Raw genomic sequence first — 20,731 nt, forward strand, 5'->3', positions numbered from 1 at the left:
CATCCAGTGATAGCACCACTGAGACTGATCCATTCAGCATTTGGATATTTAGGGTATCACTATGGTTTTTTTTCTTTTGCTGAGAGGAAAAACTGAGAGTCTCAAAGCCATTCTAACATAAAGCAGAAATCTTTTTGAAATGTCAAAAAGTCCCCTCAGAACATTAACATGTCCTTGGTGCACTGTCACATCCCTAGACTATCCAATTAGTAAATAAATAACATTATCTTAATAACTTCTGCATTGTGGAACGTGCTGTCTCTTTTTTATTTTAAATGTAGACATGCTTTCAGAAAAAAAAAAAAGTGTATTTTCTTCATAAACTTAAATTTGATTCAACAATTAGTCCACCTACATTTGGAATTCTGTCAAGAATCTAAAGAAAAGTGGCAAATACAGTGAACTGAATATTACAGTAATAAATACAGATCATGTAATAAATCTCCAACTATGATAATCTCACTGAAATCCACTAATTTACACCAATTTCCAAGAATTTTAATTTAAATTCTGATAAAATCTAAGAATAATTGAGATCATTACAGATTTCATTTTCTTCCCATGGAGTCTTCCTGTGCATAATTTCTTTTTCTAATCAATGCATGGCTAAACTAGAAAGCCTAAGGAAAGGAAAGAAGACAGAATATTATTTTTATCTATTAATTCAGAGGGAATGTCTTTATTATTTTCCTTTGCATCCTTAATAAGTTAAATGACATTAAAATAACTAAAATGCACAAATTTTTGACCAGGGAATACTTGGCAAAAGTGTAACATCTGTTAAAGCTGGGGAAATGAACTAAATTTAGTTTTTATATCTGCAACTGTTATTTAGGGGGAAAAAAAAAATAAAAACCATACATACAAAACAAAAAAATACAAGCAAAAAAAACCCTAATCCAAAACCTGAGAAGCTGAACTGGAACATTTCCATGTAGGACACTTATTTTTAGCTTACTGTCCTGTGTAATATTTATTTATTACAGACCAAGAGGAATGAAGATAGAATTTAAATGAAGATTATGGTAAGTGTCTCAGCCTTTCATCCACAACCAAAGTGCATAAACCCAGTCTGAATATGAAATCTATGTAAAATACATATTTGCTGCCTTCCTAACATTAACTTACTGCTATTACTGGCTCTTGTCAGCTTCCATGGTCAGGAATTTATTTTCATGGACAGAATACTTGAGGTATTCTTTTAATACTAAGTGGTGCTGGACAGTGCTGTGGAAAAAACCTAAAACCTTCCCTTAAAACCAGTTCTGTGAATAGGATTTACTTCTGAGCATGCACAAATTGCTGGCTAAAGCCAGTCACTTCTGAACACGACAAATGGATGGTCAGGAGACAGGCAGGCTTGTGATCTAAGCAGGCAAATCTGCTTTGCAATCAGCTGGAAAACATAAACCACAATGTTTCACAAAGTATTTTTCCTTGTGAAGAAATGTATCGTTTCCCACGGCTTTGCAGTATGGCCAAGAAACTCCAAATCAGAGTGACTGGACAGTTGGCACCCAGTAGGCACTGCCTGGAAGTGTGAAAGCGATTCCTGGATCATGTCCAGCTCAAGGCTAGAGGTCATGGACTGGAAAAACCTCCTCCTTTCATTAAACAAACTCAGCACAGGCACTCTAGTAATAGGAGAGCTCTCTGTTCAAGAACACGGGCATGTTCCAAGGAGTGATCTTGATAGTGTACTGCAATCCTGTGCCCTTGCTCCCAGGAGTTTCCCTTAGCATGTTTTTCCATATAGAAGGAAAACTGAAACAGGTTTGATTTTCCTTGTAGAGTTCCAGCTTTGTAGTAAAAACTGTCAGAATTTGTAACAAAGACCCTGCAGCTCGGCCTTAAAGAAAGCACATCTGATGTGATGAGCAAGTGTCAGGGTGGACAGAAGGGAAAAGGAATCCATTAAAATGGGTTCTAGTCCTGTGCAGTGTGGAATATTAGAGCAGCACATTCTCCATTTGCTCTCCCCTTCATGCTGCAGGGGTCACCCCCAAGGTCACCCCTCCTGCTCAGGACAGACGGCTGCTCCCTGCTGGTTCCACTGCTCCACAGCCAACAGCACAACTGTTGGTCATTCAGGGGCACAGAGTGTGAAATATGGAATTGTTGAGCTCTTTTCATGGAAGTAAGCAGTAAGGAAGATTGGGAAAACAACATGGAGATTTCAGTTGTTTAACTGCTCTTCTTACGGCACGTAAGTGTCTCTGGGAGACTGAAATGCTTTTCTGGGTTGTCATGTCACCTTACATTTTGGTGACTCAGGCATCCCAAATAACTTCCCTGAAGTACATAAAAAACCCAGCAGGAAGTGTTGAAGTAGCTACTGAATGTCTTTGGATGTTTCAGCACAATTTAGACTCCATGAAATATAGAATTTTCAGTACATCTTGTCCATGACAATAATGCACTGATGTTTACAACAATACATTTGATAATTTGTGAGCACTGCTGTAAAAAAAGGAATAATAAAGTCAGGAAATCTGAATGTGGAGTGGATGGTGGCTGTTTTTAACACCTTGGCTGCTCTCTGCTACCTTTATTATGCAGCTCAACACAGTACAAGATCAAGAAGTCTGTTTCCACCTTTAGGCTGGGGTAGCTGGACTCTAAAGAGTGCAGTTTCTTTAGACAAGCATGTGAACTGTTATCACAAACTACAAATCCCTCTTTTGTGGATTATTTTTATTATTACTATTATTATTCCCCAAATCAATACCAAGGAGTAGGTGGAGAATGCAAAAGAAGGGACAAAAGCACAGACAGTGCAGTAATGAATAACAATTTTGTTTAAAAACTGTATAAAAATGGCCTACTTTCATTTATTGTCTTCTTAATGTGCACAGTTGGGCTTCTCTCATATTTATGCACTTTTGCTGATATCAACTTCTTTCCATTCAAACTGTACATACCTTTGTTGCACTGCTTCTAATGTGCAATTTATTTTGGCTATAATAATCCTCAGCATTAGACTAAGTCAGAAAACAAATAAAACCAACATAATGAAAGTAATTTCTTTTCTATTTGATTTCCAAGCATATGATTTAAATGTGTTTTGGGAAAATGCATGAGGATTGAAGACACTGTTCAGAAACCATCAAAGGGAAGGTGCAGCAACCTGAGAGTTCTCTGTGCTGAGCCTTCCTCCCTTCTGTGTGTGCCAGGAGGAGAAAAGCAGCCCCTACACCACACAAATCTATGGCTGGGCACAGGAGCGAAGCATCAGCCTCCTAAACATCAAAAGTTATGAGCAGGACATTAGGATTTCACAACTGCTTCTTAAAACCACTTCATACTACAGATCCTTGGTGTGGGAGGTTATGCTTTTTTATTCCTCAATTTTGCTTCAAAGTGCCAAGTAGCTGTATTAACACATAAGAAAAATATTCAGGTCAGTGCTGAACAGTAAAAATCTTCCATGCAAAAGGATCATAAAGTAATTGTGAGCTATCAGAGAGCCATCCTCAAACTGAAATGCATCCATGTCCGAGATGGAAGGAGGGGAATTAGTTACAGCAGCCCTGGTGCTAGCAGCAGTGGCTCAGGATGAAGTGAAATAGGGCATTAATAACAGTTCAGTGTGTGTAGGCCTCACAGAACAAAGCCTTATAGTCAAGATGGTGAGAGCAGCACACCTGGACTTTGGGATAAAACACCCCAGGACCAAAGTGCTTCCCTAACCTGAGCCATGGAGCTCCAGCTCTGCTCTGGACACACCCAGAGCCCCTGTGGGGGAGGCAGAGCAGTGCCCAGCCCTTGGTTTCTCCAAGGCCCCTGGCAGGACCATCCCTCTCCATTCCCCCTCACCTTTAGCATCTCTCCCTGGAGCCCACTGGCACTGAGGAACAGGAACATTTGGGTGCCCTTACAACAGCCCAGGCCATTCATCGATGCAGGGCACCAAACTGTCCCCTCGCTGCACAGAACACCCTGTGCACAGCTTTTAGGAACCAAGTTGTGGAATATGCACTGAATCAGACTCAAGCTGCCACTGTATGAATAAGTGAAGTGTTCCTAGACCACACACTTGTGGATCTGCATTGGCACATCAACATTCCTACTTCTGCCATTACATGAATGAAATAAAGCAAAAACAAGCCCTGGAAAGAAGATAAAAGAAGAGCTGTCAAAAGCAAACATTCCTTTCTCATTGTGCTGTTAATTTTCTCTTTAACAGATCACATTGCAGTGCCCCCTGAGCCAGGGGAGGGTCTCAGTGGTGTATTTTGCAGTAGCACACATAAAACTCTACCTGTGTAGGACACAGCTGCTTGAAATGTCCATGCAGCTGCCAGATTTGTTTTTGTTTGGGAGGATGTCCCTGCAGTTGATGCACAGATGGAGAAGGCAGTTAACTAACAATGATAATAATCATCCTCCATGACAGGCCCAGAGCTGGATCCAAACCCAAACCCACAGTGAGGTTTTGAGGCATGGAGTCAGTGCCCTGGCCATTAGTGAGAGCACAGTGTAAGAGAGGCACAGCTCTTGCTGTTGGGGATGGAGGCTCTGTTTAAGCTCCTAAGCCCAGACAGAACTGTCAGACAGAACTATTTATTGACAGGTGATTATCCTCCTGCAGTACAGGACACACACCAAAGAGAAGCCACTGTTTAAACCACTATTAACCTTGGTGAACAGGTGAGTCCTCTAATCATGAAAAATGTGTTATCTCCGAGGCTATCAGGGCAGGGAAGGACAGCCTCTCATCTCATCTCTCCTGTGATTCCAATATGAATGATACAAAATCCCTCAGAGGTGAAATGTTTTGATTTTTTTTTTTTTCCTTTTTTGCTATATAGTCCCATTATCCCAAAGAAAAGTTTATAACATGAGTGTTAGATCCTTTATTTTGTTAATAGTCATTATGGTAATATTAGTTGTGGCTGGAAGGATTGAATGGTTTGGTCTGGGTTTAGATACATGTGACAATGTAAGAATGATCAGGATATCTAATTTGCAGCTGAAGTGGAAGCCTCTGAGGCAGACTTTGCACTATGTCTGGCCTCACAGTGGTGTAAAATATGAATATTGGGTGAAAATTACATCAATGCACCAGACTAACCATGAACTGTTGAGAATATTGGAATTCAAACACTTTGAAGCACATTAAATTCCTGTTTTCAAAATGTTACCTCAGCTTTTCACTATGTAGTGGGAACTAGGGCATAAAAAGTTCTCCCTCACCCTATGAATAACTATTCTACAGTATTAGTTTTGAAGTGCTCTAAAATAAAAGTGATCTTAAATTTTTCAATCTATAACACCAAATTAGAAGATGAAAGGTGTAGCAGATATTTTGCAGTTAAACAGAAGCCAATTCATTTTGCAGTGAATAACTTCTGAGGTAATATTAGAAATATAAAAATATGCATATATACAACATATCTGGCTTATCAGTCCTAAAACAATCCAGACTTCAACAGTCCCCAAACTGCACTTTAGGTGAATTTATGATGGAGGGGATGCCCAGCTCACTGTGCTGCTTGCCTACCAGGTTGGATTGTCTCACTGTGTTTGGTGCCTTGCCAGCACTCATGGCTGCAATCACAGCAGAAAATCAGCTGAACCTAGCTGGGATTTATGCTCCACACAGCTTCATTGGAAAACACAAGTTTGGGTTGTTTTTTATTCTATCCAAATGGCATCAACCACCCTTACACTGCAATTGCATGAGCAGAGGACAAAGAAGGTCAGAGAATAATGAAATTATAACTCAATGACAAAATAACAAGCAACAAATGAATGCATTGGCAAATCAAGCCACACGACAGAACATTAGTCAAACAACAACAAAATGATTAATAGATTTAAGTATTCCTGGCAATGATTAAAATACCTAAATCCTGTACTTATGGACTTGATCATTCCCTGGCTGTGAGGAACAAAAGCCACATGGTAATTGCCACCTTCTTAAAGCCACTGGTGCTGATTTAATGTGCTCAGAGTAAAGTCCTCTCTGCTTTAAAGCCATGAGGAAAGACTGCAACCTTTTCTGGCATCTATCAATAAAAAATGAGTTTGTAGTGATATTAAAAGATGAAAATCACTTTATTTTACTTACTGGCATCTCCTTTTTGAAGTTAACTTTATGATTAAAATGAGAACAGCTGCTTTTTGTCACTGCTGAAAGATAGATGGATTAAAAGCACATATCACCACTGCAAAGAGGCTACAGATCTTCATCAATATAAATCCACAAAGCATTTGACTGTGCCAGGGAAACTTATTCTCAAATTTTCATTCTACCAAGAGATTATGGGGACTTAAAAGGCAAATAGCCATTGATTCTTATTACACAAACTGCTAAAGCAAGGAGAAAAAGCAAACATTTAAACAATTCTTTTAAAATCTCTTCCTTAACTTCTGCTTCTTCCCACTGAAGTGCTGAGCGCTGTTAAAATTTTTGTCTGTGCTATGTTTTCCCTCTTGAACTTTCTTTCATTTTGCAGATCAATCAAAACTCTTAGAAACTATTTTGTTTTTCAGTGAGGCACAGGAGGCAGCATTTTCCCTAGTCTTGGTAGTGCATTTTGTCACTGAAGGGCCTGTTGAGTGCTCTGAGCAGCCAGGTTGTTTGTATTCCATCCTAAGGTCTCTTACAGGCTCATTGATCCTGGCTCCATGGAACAACCCCAGGTTTTCCCTTGTGCACACACTTAAGTGTGTGATAATTGCCTCTGGAGTGATTAGCCATAATTATTATAAGGTAATCATTATTACCTTAATGCCCAGGAGTTCAAACTACACAACCACATCCCCTCTATCAAGTCAAGTATTCCTCTGTCACAGAGAACTTCCAATTCCTGAACAACCAGCTATACAGGGAACTGGGAAGAGAAATAAGGAATTGCAGCCCATACCACAGCCAGTGCAAGAGGCAACTGCATCATGTGCCAGGGACTCGATTTCACACAGAACAATGAAACCTTTCCACATTTTCCAGAACATCCCTGAGTTTCAAGGTATCCATTTTTAACATAGACATATTTTTAAAAAACATTTTTTGACAATAAATGTGAGTTAGTATTATGAATTCTTATAAACTTTAAAACAGTTATAAAAACATCTATCTATGGATTCAGTGGAGTTTTCTGCTACTGTCTTCTTTAACTACATCAGCATGGGAACACAACAAAACCTATATTTATAATTAAATCAGGTAGTCTGAGGTGTTTTGCTGAAGAGTTAATATCAAATTGTTTTTAAAATTCACATTTGACTTTTTTATTTACAAATATTCTAACCTTCTGTACACAGTAAATTTAAAAACATCTAGGTTATTTTTTATTAAAAACTCCACAACTTGTTGGCTAGTTGTTATTAAGGAAAAAAAAAAATCAAGTATCATATTGTATTTTTGCCACAAACTTTTTTTTCCCCCCCAAAAAAAATATTTTTTTTTAAGTACAAATGCAAGTACAAGCAGTGTTTAGCACTATAATCAATATTTCCAAGCTACCAGCCAGCAGAACTCACAGTGCTGAACATCAGCATTGTCAGCTCCTTGGAAGCCTCAGACATATTTTACATAGTCCAAACAGATTATGGTCTCCATCTATAATCCTTCCATGCAGGGAGGGAAGCTCCTGAACAGAAATTCAGGATAGAAATGTTCATTACAGCTGAAGAAAATCACAGCACAGGAGGTTCTGTGTCCAGAATCAGCATGGCATGAGACAAGAAATGGCAAAAAAATTCCAGCCAAAACCAAACAAACACCCAGTAATTTATATCTGAACAAATGTTTTCAGATTTGACAGCATCTCACTTGGTCATCCAGACTCCAACATCAAAGGAATAAATTCTGGACAATGCAAAGATTTGCTAAACTGCCACAGCTTTTCTTTGCTTGCAGCACCAGAAATGCCCTCATCACAAGACAACAACAAATCTCTCTAAGAATTAGTCGCTAGCAACAACTCTTTTTGAAGACTTTGGAAGTCTAGAATTCCTAATCACACTCTTTGTCAATCCTAAATGCACAGCTGTGCCTTCATTAGGGGAAAAAGACCACTGTGAGCAGAGCTTCTGCAGCTGAAGCACAATCAGAGGCTGCAGATGTAGCCCTTAACAATTGTATTTCACTCCCATTACTTTTAGTTGGGGGAAGATTCCAACTCCTGCTAACACAAGCAGGCAGCAGTTCCTACTGTTATTTACAGTCCATCTATTGAAAAGAGCTCCCTGTGTCCTTTGGTGAACACCAGGAGTGGTGCTGTAAGACCAATACACTGATTTTCCAGATGCTGGAGGGATAAATCCTTTCACAGCTCTCTGGTGCCTGTTCTCAGGATGTTCAGGGATGTTTTCAGAGCTGGGGTTCAAATCCATCCAGTTCCTGTCCAGCTCTGTGTGCCTTTCCATCCTGCCCAGCTTCCCTCTGCAGCTGCCTGCTGGGAACTTGGTCTGATTTATGTACATCCTTAGGGATGTATCACATGGAGCACATATATCCTTTAGATACAGCAAGGGCTCTTTATGACTTTGTGATCAGTCCTAGAAAACCTGAGGCATTTTTCAAATGGCCCCTCTCAGCTCTAGACACCTTTGGCATCAGAAAGAGAAAAAAAAAAATAAATTCTGGACTGGCAGAAGAAAAGAAAGGAAAAAAAAATATTACAATTTATGAATAGATTTTTATGAGATATAAATCATGAGATTGCAGATTTCTGCATTGAACATGAAATTTATATCCCAAAAACTTAACTGTTTTTGCACTGGAATGATTCGTGTCTTTGCTGCAGTTTCCAGACAACATCAAGAAACCCAGCACATGTTGGTGAACTTCAAAATAAAAAGTTTTCACACAGCAGAAAGGCTGATTGTTTATGGGGATCATGTAAGGGCCTCTTTTCTGCCTTTTATCTGGTTCTCCTTTGGAAACCCAAACAGAACATGTGTGTAGGACCCAGAAACCTTCCCAGTCACAGAGGGACCCTCCATGGTCCCATTTTCCTTCAGCTGAACTGTAACTCACATCATGCCACTAAAAGCCACATTGCTCTTTAAAGCTTTTTTTTTTCTTTTTTTTCTTTTCCCTCCATTAAGCTCAAGAAAGAGAAATTGCAGTTTGAAGAACACAGTGTTTCATCCTTTAATAGCAGATATTGTGACCAACATCAGATTTGGTTTGGGTTTGTTTGGGTTATTTTTTCCCTTCACCAAAAATCAAAATATCCAGCTCCCAGGGGAAGGGCAGGATGCATTCCCAGGTTTTCCTGAAGGGCTCACTTCACATTTTTTGAACACAGGACATTCAAGTTTACCACAAAACAGAAGTATGGGTCCCAAATTGTGTCCACTTAAATTTATAAGTAATTAATTTATTATTTTTAACATAAATTATAAGTGTCAGCTCATGGCAGAAAGCAGAACAGTTGTGCCTCACTGATGTATTTTTAGTGTCCATGTACCTTAAATGTGAGTCCTCAGGATGTCTGAACAGTTTTGTTTTAATGTAATTGTGCTCATTTTATGTAACATTTTGCAGAACAGAACTTATTTCCATTCTTTTTTATCCTCTTGATGTCATTGTGTGCCATTAGTCTGAGAATGTAAAACTACACTCATGTTTTTCCTGTAGAAACCTAAAAGTTACCTGCACATAAATGTTTTGTGCAATTCTGTCTTTGTTTTCCAGTGGATTAAAAAAACCTCAATTTGCTGAAAGACAACCAAATGTTCTTCTACTGCAGTGTTATGAACTTTCTTTTTCTTTTTTATTGGTAAACTGGACTCAACTCTGCTAAAATTCCAGGAGATGCACATCACTAAGAGAGGGAAAAAAGACAATTAAACAAGTAGCAGGTCCTCTGTCTGATGCATGGTTTTTGAAATAGGCTATGAAATATGCAAGACCATTAGGGGAAAAAAAAAAGTACCTTAGACAGCAACTAATTGTGCTGAATTGCCTGCTGGTAATTAAACAGGGCATTTGTTAAAAAAGGCCACATTTAGTTCTTAATGAGTGAGGATTTTGACCTTCTGTATAGTTGGGCTAAAAAATGTGTTTGGGACTCAAACCACTATGAATGATTCTTTTATTGCAAAATACAGACATTTTCTCCCTTTTGGTCTTGTTCTGGGAATGTGACATCAGCTGTTGTGGAATCTCACTCACGTGAGTGTGAAAACAAAGCTGAAAAGTCAGAAATGTGTCACTGTAAGTGGGATAAATCTTTTGTTGGAATCATAATCTGGACTGTTGCTAATTTTGCCTTGTTTTTAATGCTAGTGGCCAACACTTCCCAAGTGGGCACTGGTATTTTGTTCCAATAATCCATCCCATGCACAAGATACCTTATCTTCCAAACAGCATTTTTGATACTTTGCTGCATGTTAATGGATTTTAACAAGGATTGGGTAGACAGAAATTATTTTAGAAATTTGCTAAATGTAGTCTCAAAAAGTTTGATACTATAGGATTTGTTCTCCCACCCCTAGAAAGAGAGAGAGAGCAGCAAATGCAACTACAGCAGCTGAGTATCAGAAAATATTGCTGCTTTGCAGAGAGTGAGTCATAGTCACATCCCTAGCTTTAAATATGGCTTATTCTTCTCCAGATGAAAAATTTCCTATAGTTTTTTCTTTTTTTTCTTTTTTTTTTTTTTTTTTTTTTTTCCACATGGAAATGCTTGGAACACCTGAATAGAAGGGATATGATATAAAATAAAATAAAATAAAATAAAATAAAATAAAATAAAATAAAATAAAATAAAATAAAATAAAATAAAATAAAATAAAATAAACATCCTTTTTTTATTTGTTTGTTTGGATAGGCCCAGTCCAGAAGCCTAAACCCAAGGAAATTTTGCCTTTCATTCCAGTAGGACTCAGGTGATATCATTACTATTTTTACTTTTTTCCTTCTTGCACACACAGTTCATATCCTATCATCCATGCACAGCAACAATGCTTCCAACACACCCATTTTCACAATAGATAAAATATTTTTAGGTTATGGAATCTCAGGAAAACCCTTTATTTTCTTACTGGAGTCAATGCACTGGGAACAGGTTCCTATTCTTTGATGGACACAGTTCCAGAGAACACTGATTTAAAGTAGGTGTGCTTGACAATCCCTCAAATAAAGTGTTATACTGAAACTTGCTATTGATTGGGCTCTGTGCTCCCCCAACTTTCTGTTTTCACTTGATTGCTTCCAGGTGTTCTTTTTTTCCCTTTCCCCCCACTATTTTTATCTTATTCCATCTCATCTCACAGTATTTTACTCTGTACATTTGTCATATAACTGAAGTCATGTGCATTACTGCAATGAGTTAAAGATGAAGTTACCCTTTAGCAGATTTTTGTGGAGAAAAGATGACTGGAATCTGAGAGGGTGTAATGAATTCTGAAAATCAGTTTTTGTACACTCTGTGCATGTTCTTGCTTCCGAGTGGAAGAGAAAGAGTAATTTCTCCATGTGTCAAAGCAAACTTCACACCACTGAGTAGTATCAATCTCACTTAAAATTGCTGGTGACATCTTGACTTGTTTATCATAGTCTCAGAAATGATGGCAAATTTTAATTTTTAAACTACATTACACAGTTTGAGAATGACTTAGGCTTTTGGATTATACAGTTCCATGAGCTTAAAATTGAAAAATGCAAGAAGAGGAACAGTAGGGAAGTAAAGCCCTTGTCTGGAATAAAAAAAAAAAAAGGTTTGTCTTTATTTCAGCTATGAACTGCAGTGTGTGAAAAGGCAGAATCTGCTGTGTTCTGAGTACAGGTGGTCAGGCAGGTGGATGTAGAGCAGAGGCATCTGCATTCCAGGTAGGAATGCTCCTACCCCAGCTCCCGAATTTACCACTTTGGTTAACAACACACAGCTAATTGCTGAGATGGGAACAAGTGAGAGACCAGAACTCACTCTTCAAATGCAAATGAACACTGCTGCAGCTTCAAGGATTTGCTACAATAAATGTTTAACTGTTTATTGCTCCAGCAAAAGAACCCCGAGGAGCAAAAGTACCCCCTCCATAGAACAGATGTAGTATCCTTATTTGTTTATTCACCTTGGCAAGATCAGGAGCTGGGAAGTCAAATCCCCCCAGGCAAGGAGTGGAAGAACTTGAAACCAAGTCTTACAATGTGGCTTGGTGAGGGCTCCCGGGGCAGAAAACTGACAACTGCACTTCTGACAAATTATGTGATGCTAGCCCCAGAATATGCTCTTTTCTTTCTTCTTCTCTGTCTCCAATTTGACACCATTCTGTAAATTTAGGCTGACATTATAAATTGCTCTAGGAGGACCAAAATCACGTTTTTCAGCACACATGCCTGTCACTTTTACTTTTTTTTTTTTCCCCTCACTTCAAACACCAGGTTGCCCAATTATTTTAACACTGTTGAATGAAGCAATGAATAGGCAAATAATGTCACTGGAAAAAGAGTATATGGAAATTTAATGATATGTTTTATTGATAGGCAGATGCCTCAGATGTGTTTTTTCTTCAGCAGATATAATTTTACTATTAGTTAATGTTAGAAATGATAATAAAACTCTCACACTAGAGGTCTAAATGTAACAGTTGATGTAAAAATATTCCTTCTAAACAAGATTTCAGGATGTCTAAGCTATCCCATCTTCCCCAATGGAGGTGCTGATAGCTGAAGACAGACCCTGTGCTGTCCTTCTCCCTATACCTCAAGGTTCCCAGTGCTCCACAAGCCTTTGGTGTCAGGTCCCAGTTTCTGCTGGGTCAAAAGCTGTCTCTGATGCCTGGGTATTGAAAATGCAGTTGAGATTTACTGTGTGATGTGATCTAATGGCAGCCAGGCAGCAGCTCCAATTCCTGATTGTTTAGGAGGGCTGAGTTTAGGAGTGTCAGGGGTTTTTTGCTAAGCAAACACGTCTGGAATTCCTGATACAGAGATTGTGCCCACAGCATTTATCTTCATAAAAATCCTTTGAGATTTGTCATACAAAAAGTTTGTTGCATTTCTTACTCCTTAAGGAGTTTTATTATTTGTTTATTAACAGGGACAAATTAACAGGTAACTCTATACATTCATCAACAGAAAGGTAATAAAATGTATTGAGTAAAACTGAAAAGGAGATAATCATAGTATGAGTTTAAATATTTGTTTTCTCAAAAGAGGGCAGCCTGAAAACAGTAACAGCAGGCAACAATAAATATAATTTAACCTAAATCCCTGGGAAGAAGAACAAAGATTTCTCAGATAATTCCTCCCCATTCCATGACTCACTGACTGTAGCTGCTTTCCTCAGATTTCTGCAGCCCTGCCCATGAACAAGTTAATGAACACTAACTGACCCTCTCAACTACCATCACCTTGTCTCAAATATGATAGATTAACATTTCTGCTACACTCTGTGCATTTTATTGGGCAACAGGATCATAGGAAACCTGAAATATTTGAGTTATAATCTTACTCCTCTTTTTCATGATATAGAACTCCAGGGATTAACCATCCCACTCTGCATTTGCTATTGCATGGTTTCTGTGTCTTGAAGAAAGCAGGTGTATTTAAATGTGTGTGCTAAAAAACTGACCAAAATTTGTATTCAGGGTGGCCAGACCTGACCAACACTTGATTTCACCCATGAGGAACAGGAGCCAACATTTTCTCTCAGGAAAATGGATACTGCAGCTGAAAAGGAAATACTGATTGGGAGCAGACAGGACATACATTGCTCCTCCAATGGACAAGACCAGAACACTCTCTACAAGCCATGTACTAATTAATGATCTCCTGTCACATGTTATCATCATAAATGGCCAAACATTTAAATCCTACACTTAATTTGCCACAGAGGCAATGCTGATACCTTCACTGTAGCCTTTCATTGTGAATTCTAGCCTAAAAAACCTCTTCAGCAGCAGCCCATCAAGGTAGGATGAAATCACATCACTCAAATGTCTTCCACTGCTCATTCTCCCACCAGCCTCCTCTAATTTGCTTTGCTGCAAAAGGATTTTGTGATGGAAAGTTATTGAATCACCAAGCCCATGAGTTCTTTGTCTTGACAGTAGAATAGACTAAATGACCTTGGCTAATTTAAATGAGCCACATCATCCTCTATTGAGGCAAAAAGACAGTAAAGACAGTAATATACAAGAAATTGGATGTTTGGATGGTGAAATGAGGAGATATCACAATACTAAACTATGCAAATTGAGCTTTCAGCCAGACAAATAGAGTTCTTTACTAGCAGCTCTGTTCCAAAACAAAAACACCCACTTGTTTTATTTTAATGCCCCCACTTTTTTTTCTCTTTTCTGCCTTATAAGCCAAGTGAAAACCTTGATGCAGAATGCAGAGTGGTCACAGTGGGGATCATTCTAAATGTTACCTGATGGTTTCAGCAGCCCCACTGGTCCATCAGGAGCTCTGGGAAATCTCCTGGGGGCTCAAGGATTCAAAAATGTGATGCTTTGTACATCACAGCCTTAAAGGATGAGTGATTTAAAGCTTGTCAGAATAAATCAAATGAGTTCACAGGGAATTCTGATGCAGGTGAGCATTGCTTCCAGAAAAACTCTCATGAGAAAATGGAGGGACATTTATAATTCCTGACTGTCTTAGGGGGGTTTTGTTACCTTGTTACCCAACTTCATTAGAAAGAGGGGAAAAAAAATAAGACTAGGATCTAAGTGTAGGTCCATATCTTTCAGTTTTATAACTTTGTGTCACTCTTGAAAGGTTTGAATTTTTTTAAAAATCCTGAAATTTGTATGTTCCCCTCTGGTTAACACTACTTAAAATTTCCCAGTGTTCCAGCTGCAGAAAGACCAGAACATGATTCATCATTTATCTTCATCTTCTGCTAACAATTCATTCAAAAAGCCTAAACAGAAAAATAATACTAATAATACTCATAATTATAGACTGCTAAAACAGAACAACTTTTGGCCAAAACTTCTCACTGTGTGTTCTGCAATTTTTTAATACTAAATGATCCAGAGTTTGCCTTTGAATATTTTATTGATTAGAGACTTCAGAGATTATGGTTCAGATCACAGTTAATAAAGATCCAAATAATCTGAAGACTTGGAAAGATTCTATTTGCACTGGTATTTTTTGCAGTATTCTTTTAGCATTTTCTGGCTGGAAAGCTGAAGTATTAGCACAGACTTTCCAGAAGCTACTAAATAATAAGTTAGTTAATTAAAAAAGGAGATCTCCATATTCTGTACAAGTTTTAGTTTCCTATAGCTCTGACTCAGACCAAACCCCAGTTTTGGCACACAACTTTTAATTTTGTGCCATATACAGATATATAAAGTACTGATTTATAAAACTGCACAGCTCACCTCTGCAGCCCTATTAAAAAAAAAAAACCAAAAAAAACCAAATAAAAAAAAAAACCCACCCTTTACTAAGATTCATAGGATTGTGACTGTAATTCTCTAGAAATTATCTTAATAATGATATCTAATGCTTTATATACTCAAGGCCAGCTAACTCCAACTACCCTATGACAGAAATTTGCCTGAGCCATTCCTAAAACTTTCAAGAAGGGAGAGGGAAAAAAAAAAATTATCTTTCAAAAGACCTCAAAATCAGACTGGAATAAGCTTTAACTGATCAGAGCCAGAGCCAGCCCCAGCTCCAGCCCCATACTGGGATAAACCTGTGAAGGAAAGACTTGGAGCTAAAAAGTTAAATTTGCAATAATTTGGCAGCTCCCATGGGGCGGGAGAGTTCTCAGCTCATTGCTCAGCTGAGCAGCAAAAGTGGCTGCAAATGCAGCTGAAATAAAGGCCTGGCTCTCCAAAGAAGCCTGAAGAAGTGTGTCAAAGAAAGAAGCTTAATTGCCAAGAGCAGATCTGGAGCAGTCTTCAGCTAAAACTACTCAAGCTTGGCTCTAGTTTTGGCATTGGTCAATTTGATCTGAACCTTAATAACTTGCCAAGGAGCTGATGGGTGTGAACTCCCCATCCAGCAGGGCTGCACTGTGGTGGAATTATTGGAATTTTCAGAAAGCTGAACAGTACAAGCTTTACAGGAGGGGTTAATATATATTTTGATTTCTCCCTTATTCAGCCTCTCTAAAGCATTCTTCAATTAGATAAAAAAATAAAGGGATCCATAACAACCAAATACAGATGTCTTAGCACTATTGTATGCTCTGAGGTTCAAATCCAGAATATTGTACACCCCTTTCTCCTCTGAAGGACATTGGAACACATAATGTGAAACAACCATGCATAATAAAACATTTTTTATTTCATATTGCCACAACCTCTCCTGAATTTATGCATTACATTCACCAGAAAAAATGAATATGTGCCTGAAATAAAAGATGATAATACAGGAATGTCATTGTATTTACTACTATTTCCTTGAAATTTCCCATACATTACCATTTCACACTGGAGCAATGACCATATTTTCCCTTGCCAGGGAAAGGTGCAGGCCTGAATACAACTCTAAAAGATCATTAATAATGAATTAATGTGAGAATGTTAAATTTAGAGAAAGAAATTAGAATAATTCCCCTTACTGGATGCTTATACTCCATCAGTTCTTAGAGATTTCACCCCTCTGAGTTACCTGTGCACTGAAATGGGCTTTGCCCTGGTGACACCCCCATATTTCAAACCAAAACTGATTTTCCTGGTGCTTGGACTGTGACTTATTTACACAGCACAATCAGTGGCCCCAGCAAGAGATTATTTTAACAGATCTGTGACCAGCTGGGCTCTTTGCAATTCAATATTGGAAATTGCTGTTGCCTTCCTCGATCACAAATTTCACATGAACACTGTTAATTACAGCAGAATTGATAATGCCACTCTTGTGAGTAATATAAAGAAATAGCTGATTATTTGGCCGGATTTCTGAAGGAACTTTTGGCCACATAAATGAGTTCAACCTATGACTTGTGTGTTCAAGACTCAGAAAGTAATGAGGAATGACTCAAAGGTTACCCAAACACTTTTCTGATGAACAGATATAAACAGAGAGAGAGAGAGAGAATAATTACAGCTATAAGGAACTCGGATCCAATAGTTGATACACAGGAATGTAACACAATGACACTTTAGTGGCAGTTGTTTGTGACTAACTGCAGGATCATAATGTAATATTATGGTTTTCTATGTGTTCACTGACAATTTCAATTCTGCCCCCAATAAGCAAGTAAAAATATGGAACTGCCACAAAAATCAATATTAATGAGTTGTTAACCATTTCCTAGATGAGGATGTACTGTGACACTTCATTATGTAGGTGTTCTGTGTGGTCTAGCAAAAATACTTATTTAGAATGTTTTACTAAATTCTATGGTGATTTATTAAAGTAGACATTAATTTTTCCAATGGGCAGCTTTCATATTCGTTTATGATAATAAAGAAATGAGTGGGAATCAACATGAACCTTACAAAGTGTATTTGAGCATAAAATAAAAGGACATGGATAAAGATTGGGTATTTTATGTGCTATCACATTCCAAAATACAGGACACATGTACAGTAAGAAAAGCAAACATATTTCATTGCCACTAGTTTAGGATTTTACTTTTAGTCTATATATTTTTTTTCTGATTCCATTAATCTCGTGGTTTAAAGACTTAAAATACAATAAAAATATAAGACAGTTATAAAAATTATTCAGCACTGGAAATTTTTAATCCTCTGACATTTAATCCAGGGTAATTTACAAAAAAACTATGAAATATTGACAGATATAAATTTAAAGACAACTTAATGAATCAATGCTTTTCTCTGAAAAACTTCAGAAAGTTTCAGTATAGCCCAGCTTTGGCCAGTTTAACTTCTGGGTAATTTTTTGGGCCCAGTGTTAAACCTGATATGCTGACACAAATTTTGATTTTGTGTAATGCTCATTGAACAAGGAATATAAAACAGCTGAGCCTTCAAGAAAAAAAAATATATTCCTATCACTGTGAATAAGAATTTTCATATATTTTATGACAGCCTGTATCCTCACCTGGTTATATAAAAATATCTATTTGTACTTTTGTGAAGTCAGCAGTATTGTACTGATTAATTCCAGATGACTTTTTTTTTTCTAATTTTAATTTTTTTCCCCCATACATCTTATTTTTGGTGTGGGCTTAGATTTTACTCTGACAGCTCTGAAAATATGTCCACATGAAATTTTAAATTCTAATTTAACTTTCTGAACTCTACCATTAATTGTATATTTCACTGTATATTGTCATAGTGGATTGCAGCAGAAGTCCCAGCACTTGTCTCTGAGTTTCTGGTTTGGAACATTAGATCTGTTGAGCATCATCAACAATCATTCATCTGGAAATCTACTGATTAAAAATAACTGATTCAAGGTATCCAAGATTTGGGCCTATAACTAATCCCAATGCAGGCATCAAAAAGTCATCTCAGTAGAGCTGAGATATTAAATAGTTGACCTTCTGATATATACATTTGAGATTTCTCATTGTCAGAATTTGGTGACCACGCTATTAAACAGTGGATTATTTGCATAAAACCCTCATGAAAAAACTCCTCCATGCAAAAATAAATTAAAAAAAATAAAATAAAATAAAGCAAGCAGCAAATAGCACATTTGATATATTTTTAGTAGTTTTCTCTTTTTGTTGTTTTACTTGTTTGGTTCATTTAGTTTGTTTTGTTTTGTTTTTGCTTTGAAAGCAAAGTTATAAGGAAAAGAAAAATCATCCTGGCAAACTTTTTCTCTGTAAAGAGTTTCCTCATCTTTCTTTTAATAGAAGAATTTCCATCCTATAAGCTTAGTAACTAATGAGGGAAACATCTGAAAATCTCTGTGTGCTTTTTACTTGCATTGCATTCACACAAAATATTTTTTTTAAATTAACTTGAAACACATGACACATGTTAAAATATGCTTCTATCAGTTTGCTTTTGGTTGTTCTACACATATTCACACACACACATACACCTATATGTACTCCCAAGGAGTAAATTCTGGTTCTCTTTGGACTCAAAAAAGAAAATACAGTGGAAGATCAGAGGTTAAAGCAATTTGCACTCACCCCTGCAATGAACTCCTTCGTCGTAGCCATCGGAGCAGTCGAACACCCCATTGCAGAGCTGGGACAAGTGGATGCATTTGTTGGTACCAATGCAGCTGATGAAATTTGGGCTGCACTTGAAATCTGATTCCTCAGGACCTAAAGAACAGAGGGAAAATTTCTCATTTATGTTTTTAGGCAAAGAAAATTCTGCACTTTGTTTCCTATATAAAGCTAAGGGCAACACTCTATGTATTAGCTCATTTGGAGGGTTTTGTTCATTTTGCAGATTCTAGGGCACATAGAGTCATCAAGAAATGATTAGTGCAATTACAAATCAATGGCTCAGAGGATTACTTCCTAAAATACAGGTGTTTTACACTTGCTAAAATAAGCTTTGCAGACACTAAAAAGCATCATAAGATTTTACACTGTCCTGTGAATATCCTATCAAGAGTCATATCAAGAGATACCAGTATTTACTTCTACTGTTGTGCTATGCTAATAATTGTAAATATTTATGAAAATACATATAAATGTCACATATTTGTGGCTGCATTAGATGTGAGAAACATGCTCCATCCCAAGAGACTGCCTCAGAAACTGCACAGTCCAGGATGGAAGGGGGAGGATAAGGATGCTGTGATTGCTCCCTTTGGGATACCACCCCAGCTGCAATCACTTATCTCTGTCCCCTTTTCCCTCAAGTGTTTGGTTCAGGGAGTTTTGAGGGAGCTTAGGGACTCTTGAGAATCACTTTTGTTTATCTCTTAGAAAGGGTTCTGACTGATAAAATTCCCTCCACAATTCCACATTATAAAGACTGAGATTTTTAACACAGCAAAAAACATTTAGAGGCCTGAAGGACTTGGTTCAGTTAGAGGTTGAACCATAATTTACATGTACATCATTAGCTACTCACAGACCAAAAGGGTGGAAATTTTTTAGGAAAACAACTTGAACCTCCTTGATTTTCTGTGTTGGAGCCTTGGGTCTGTGCTGAACACTGGCAGCTTGTAACAGCCCTTTAGGGAAATCTATCCTTGGATTCACAGTACTCAAGTACAAGTTGATTTCACCTCCTTTGAGACACTAACTCCAGGAGGAAGGACAGAAATCACTGCCAGCAGCTGAAAGTTCCCTAATTAATAAGTTGGAAAATCTCAGCTTTCTCAGGTCTTGTCTCTTGGAGTCAGCTTGACAAACCATTTGAGAGGAATCTACAACTTCTATAACAAATGGAGATGCCTCTCAGCACAGACCATTAAATAAAAAATCTAATATACAAAATTTGTCCCAATTAGAAAACCCCCAACAGCACAGGGCAGTTCTCTCCTTCCCCTGGCAGAGCAGGAGCCCCTAACAGGGCAGATCCCCTGTGCAGGAAAGTGGGATGCAGTGCTCTGCTCCCTCCTCTGACCTTCCAGCTCCACACCTTGCACCCAGGGAGGGACACCAGTGACAACCTTGAGGAATTCCTAATTAACAGAGACACAGCACTCTGCCTCTAGGGATGGAAAGGTGATGCTTGTGGGGATGAATGCACCCTGTCTCAAACAATTTGTGTGCTCCCAGGATGAAACACAAACTATTCTCACCATGCTCTGGGTTAAATATACCAAATTCAAATGTAGAAGGATAAAAAAAGTTTCACAAAGAATATATATTCCCTGTATTTTTCACCTAACAACAGAACATTGAAAGTTGATCAAAATTTATTCTAGATGTCAGGATCTGATGATTATGGTAATGAGAAACAGAGAACC

At 37.8% G+C, this 20,731-nt stretch overlaps 1 protein-coding gene across 1 annotated transcript in view; it reads right to left on the bottom strand.

The window, feature by feature from the left end:
* Window positions 1–20,731, bottom strand: part of LRP1B (LDL receptor related protein 1B) — a 610,286-nt gene that overhangs the window by 334,060 nt on the left and 255,495 nt on the right. The window contains exon 3 of the mRNA XM_056496787.1: window positions 18,987–19,124. Coding sequence (XP_056352762.1) covers window positions 18,987–19,124 — 138 coding nt within the window. The remainder of the gene's footprint in view (window positions 1–18,986; window positions 19,125–20,731) is intronic.

Source organism: Oenanthe melanoleuca, chromosome 7, assembly GCF_029582105.1.
Source record: "Oenanthe melanoleuca isolate GR-GAL-2019-014 chromosome 7, OMel1.0, whole genome shotgun sequence".
NCBI classification, from domain to species: domain Eukaryota; kingdom Metazoa; phylum Chordata; class Aves; order Passeriformes; family Muscicapidae; genus Oenanthe; species Oenanthe melanoleuca.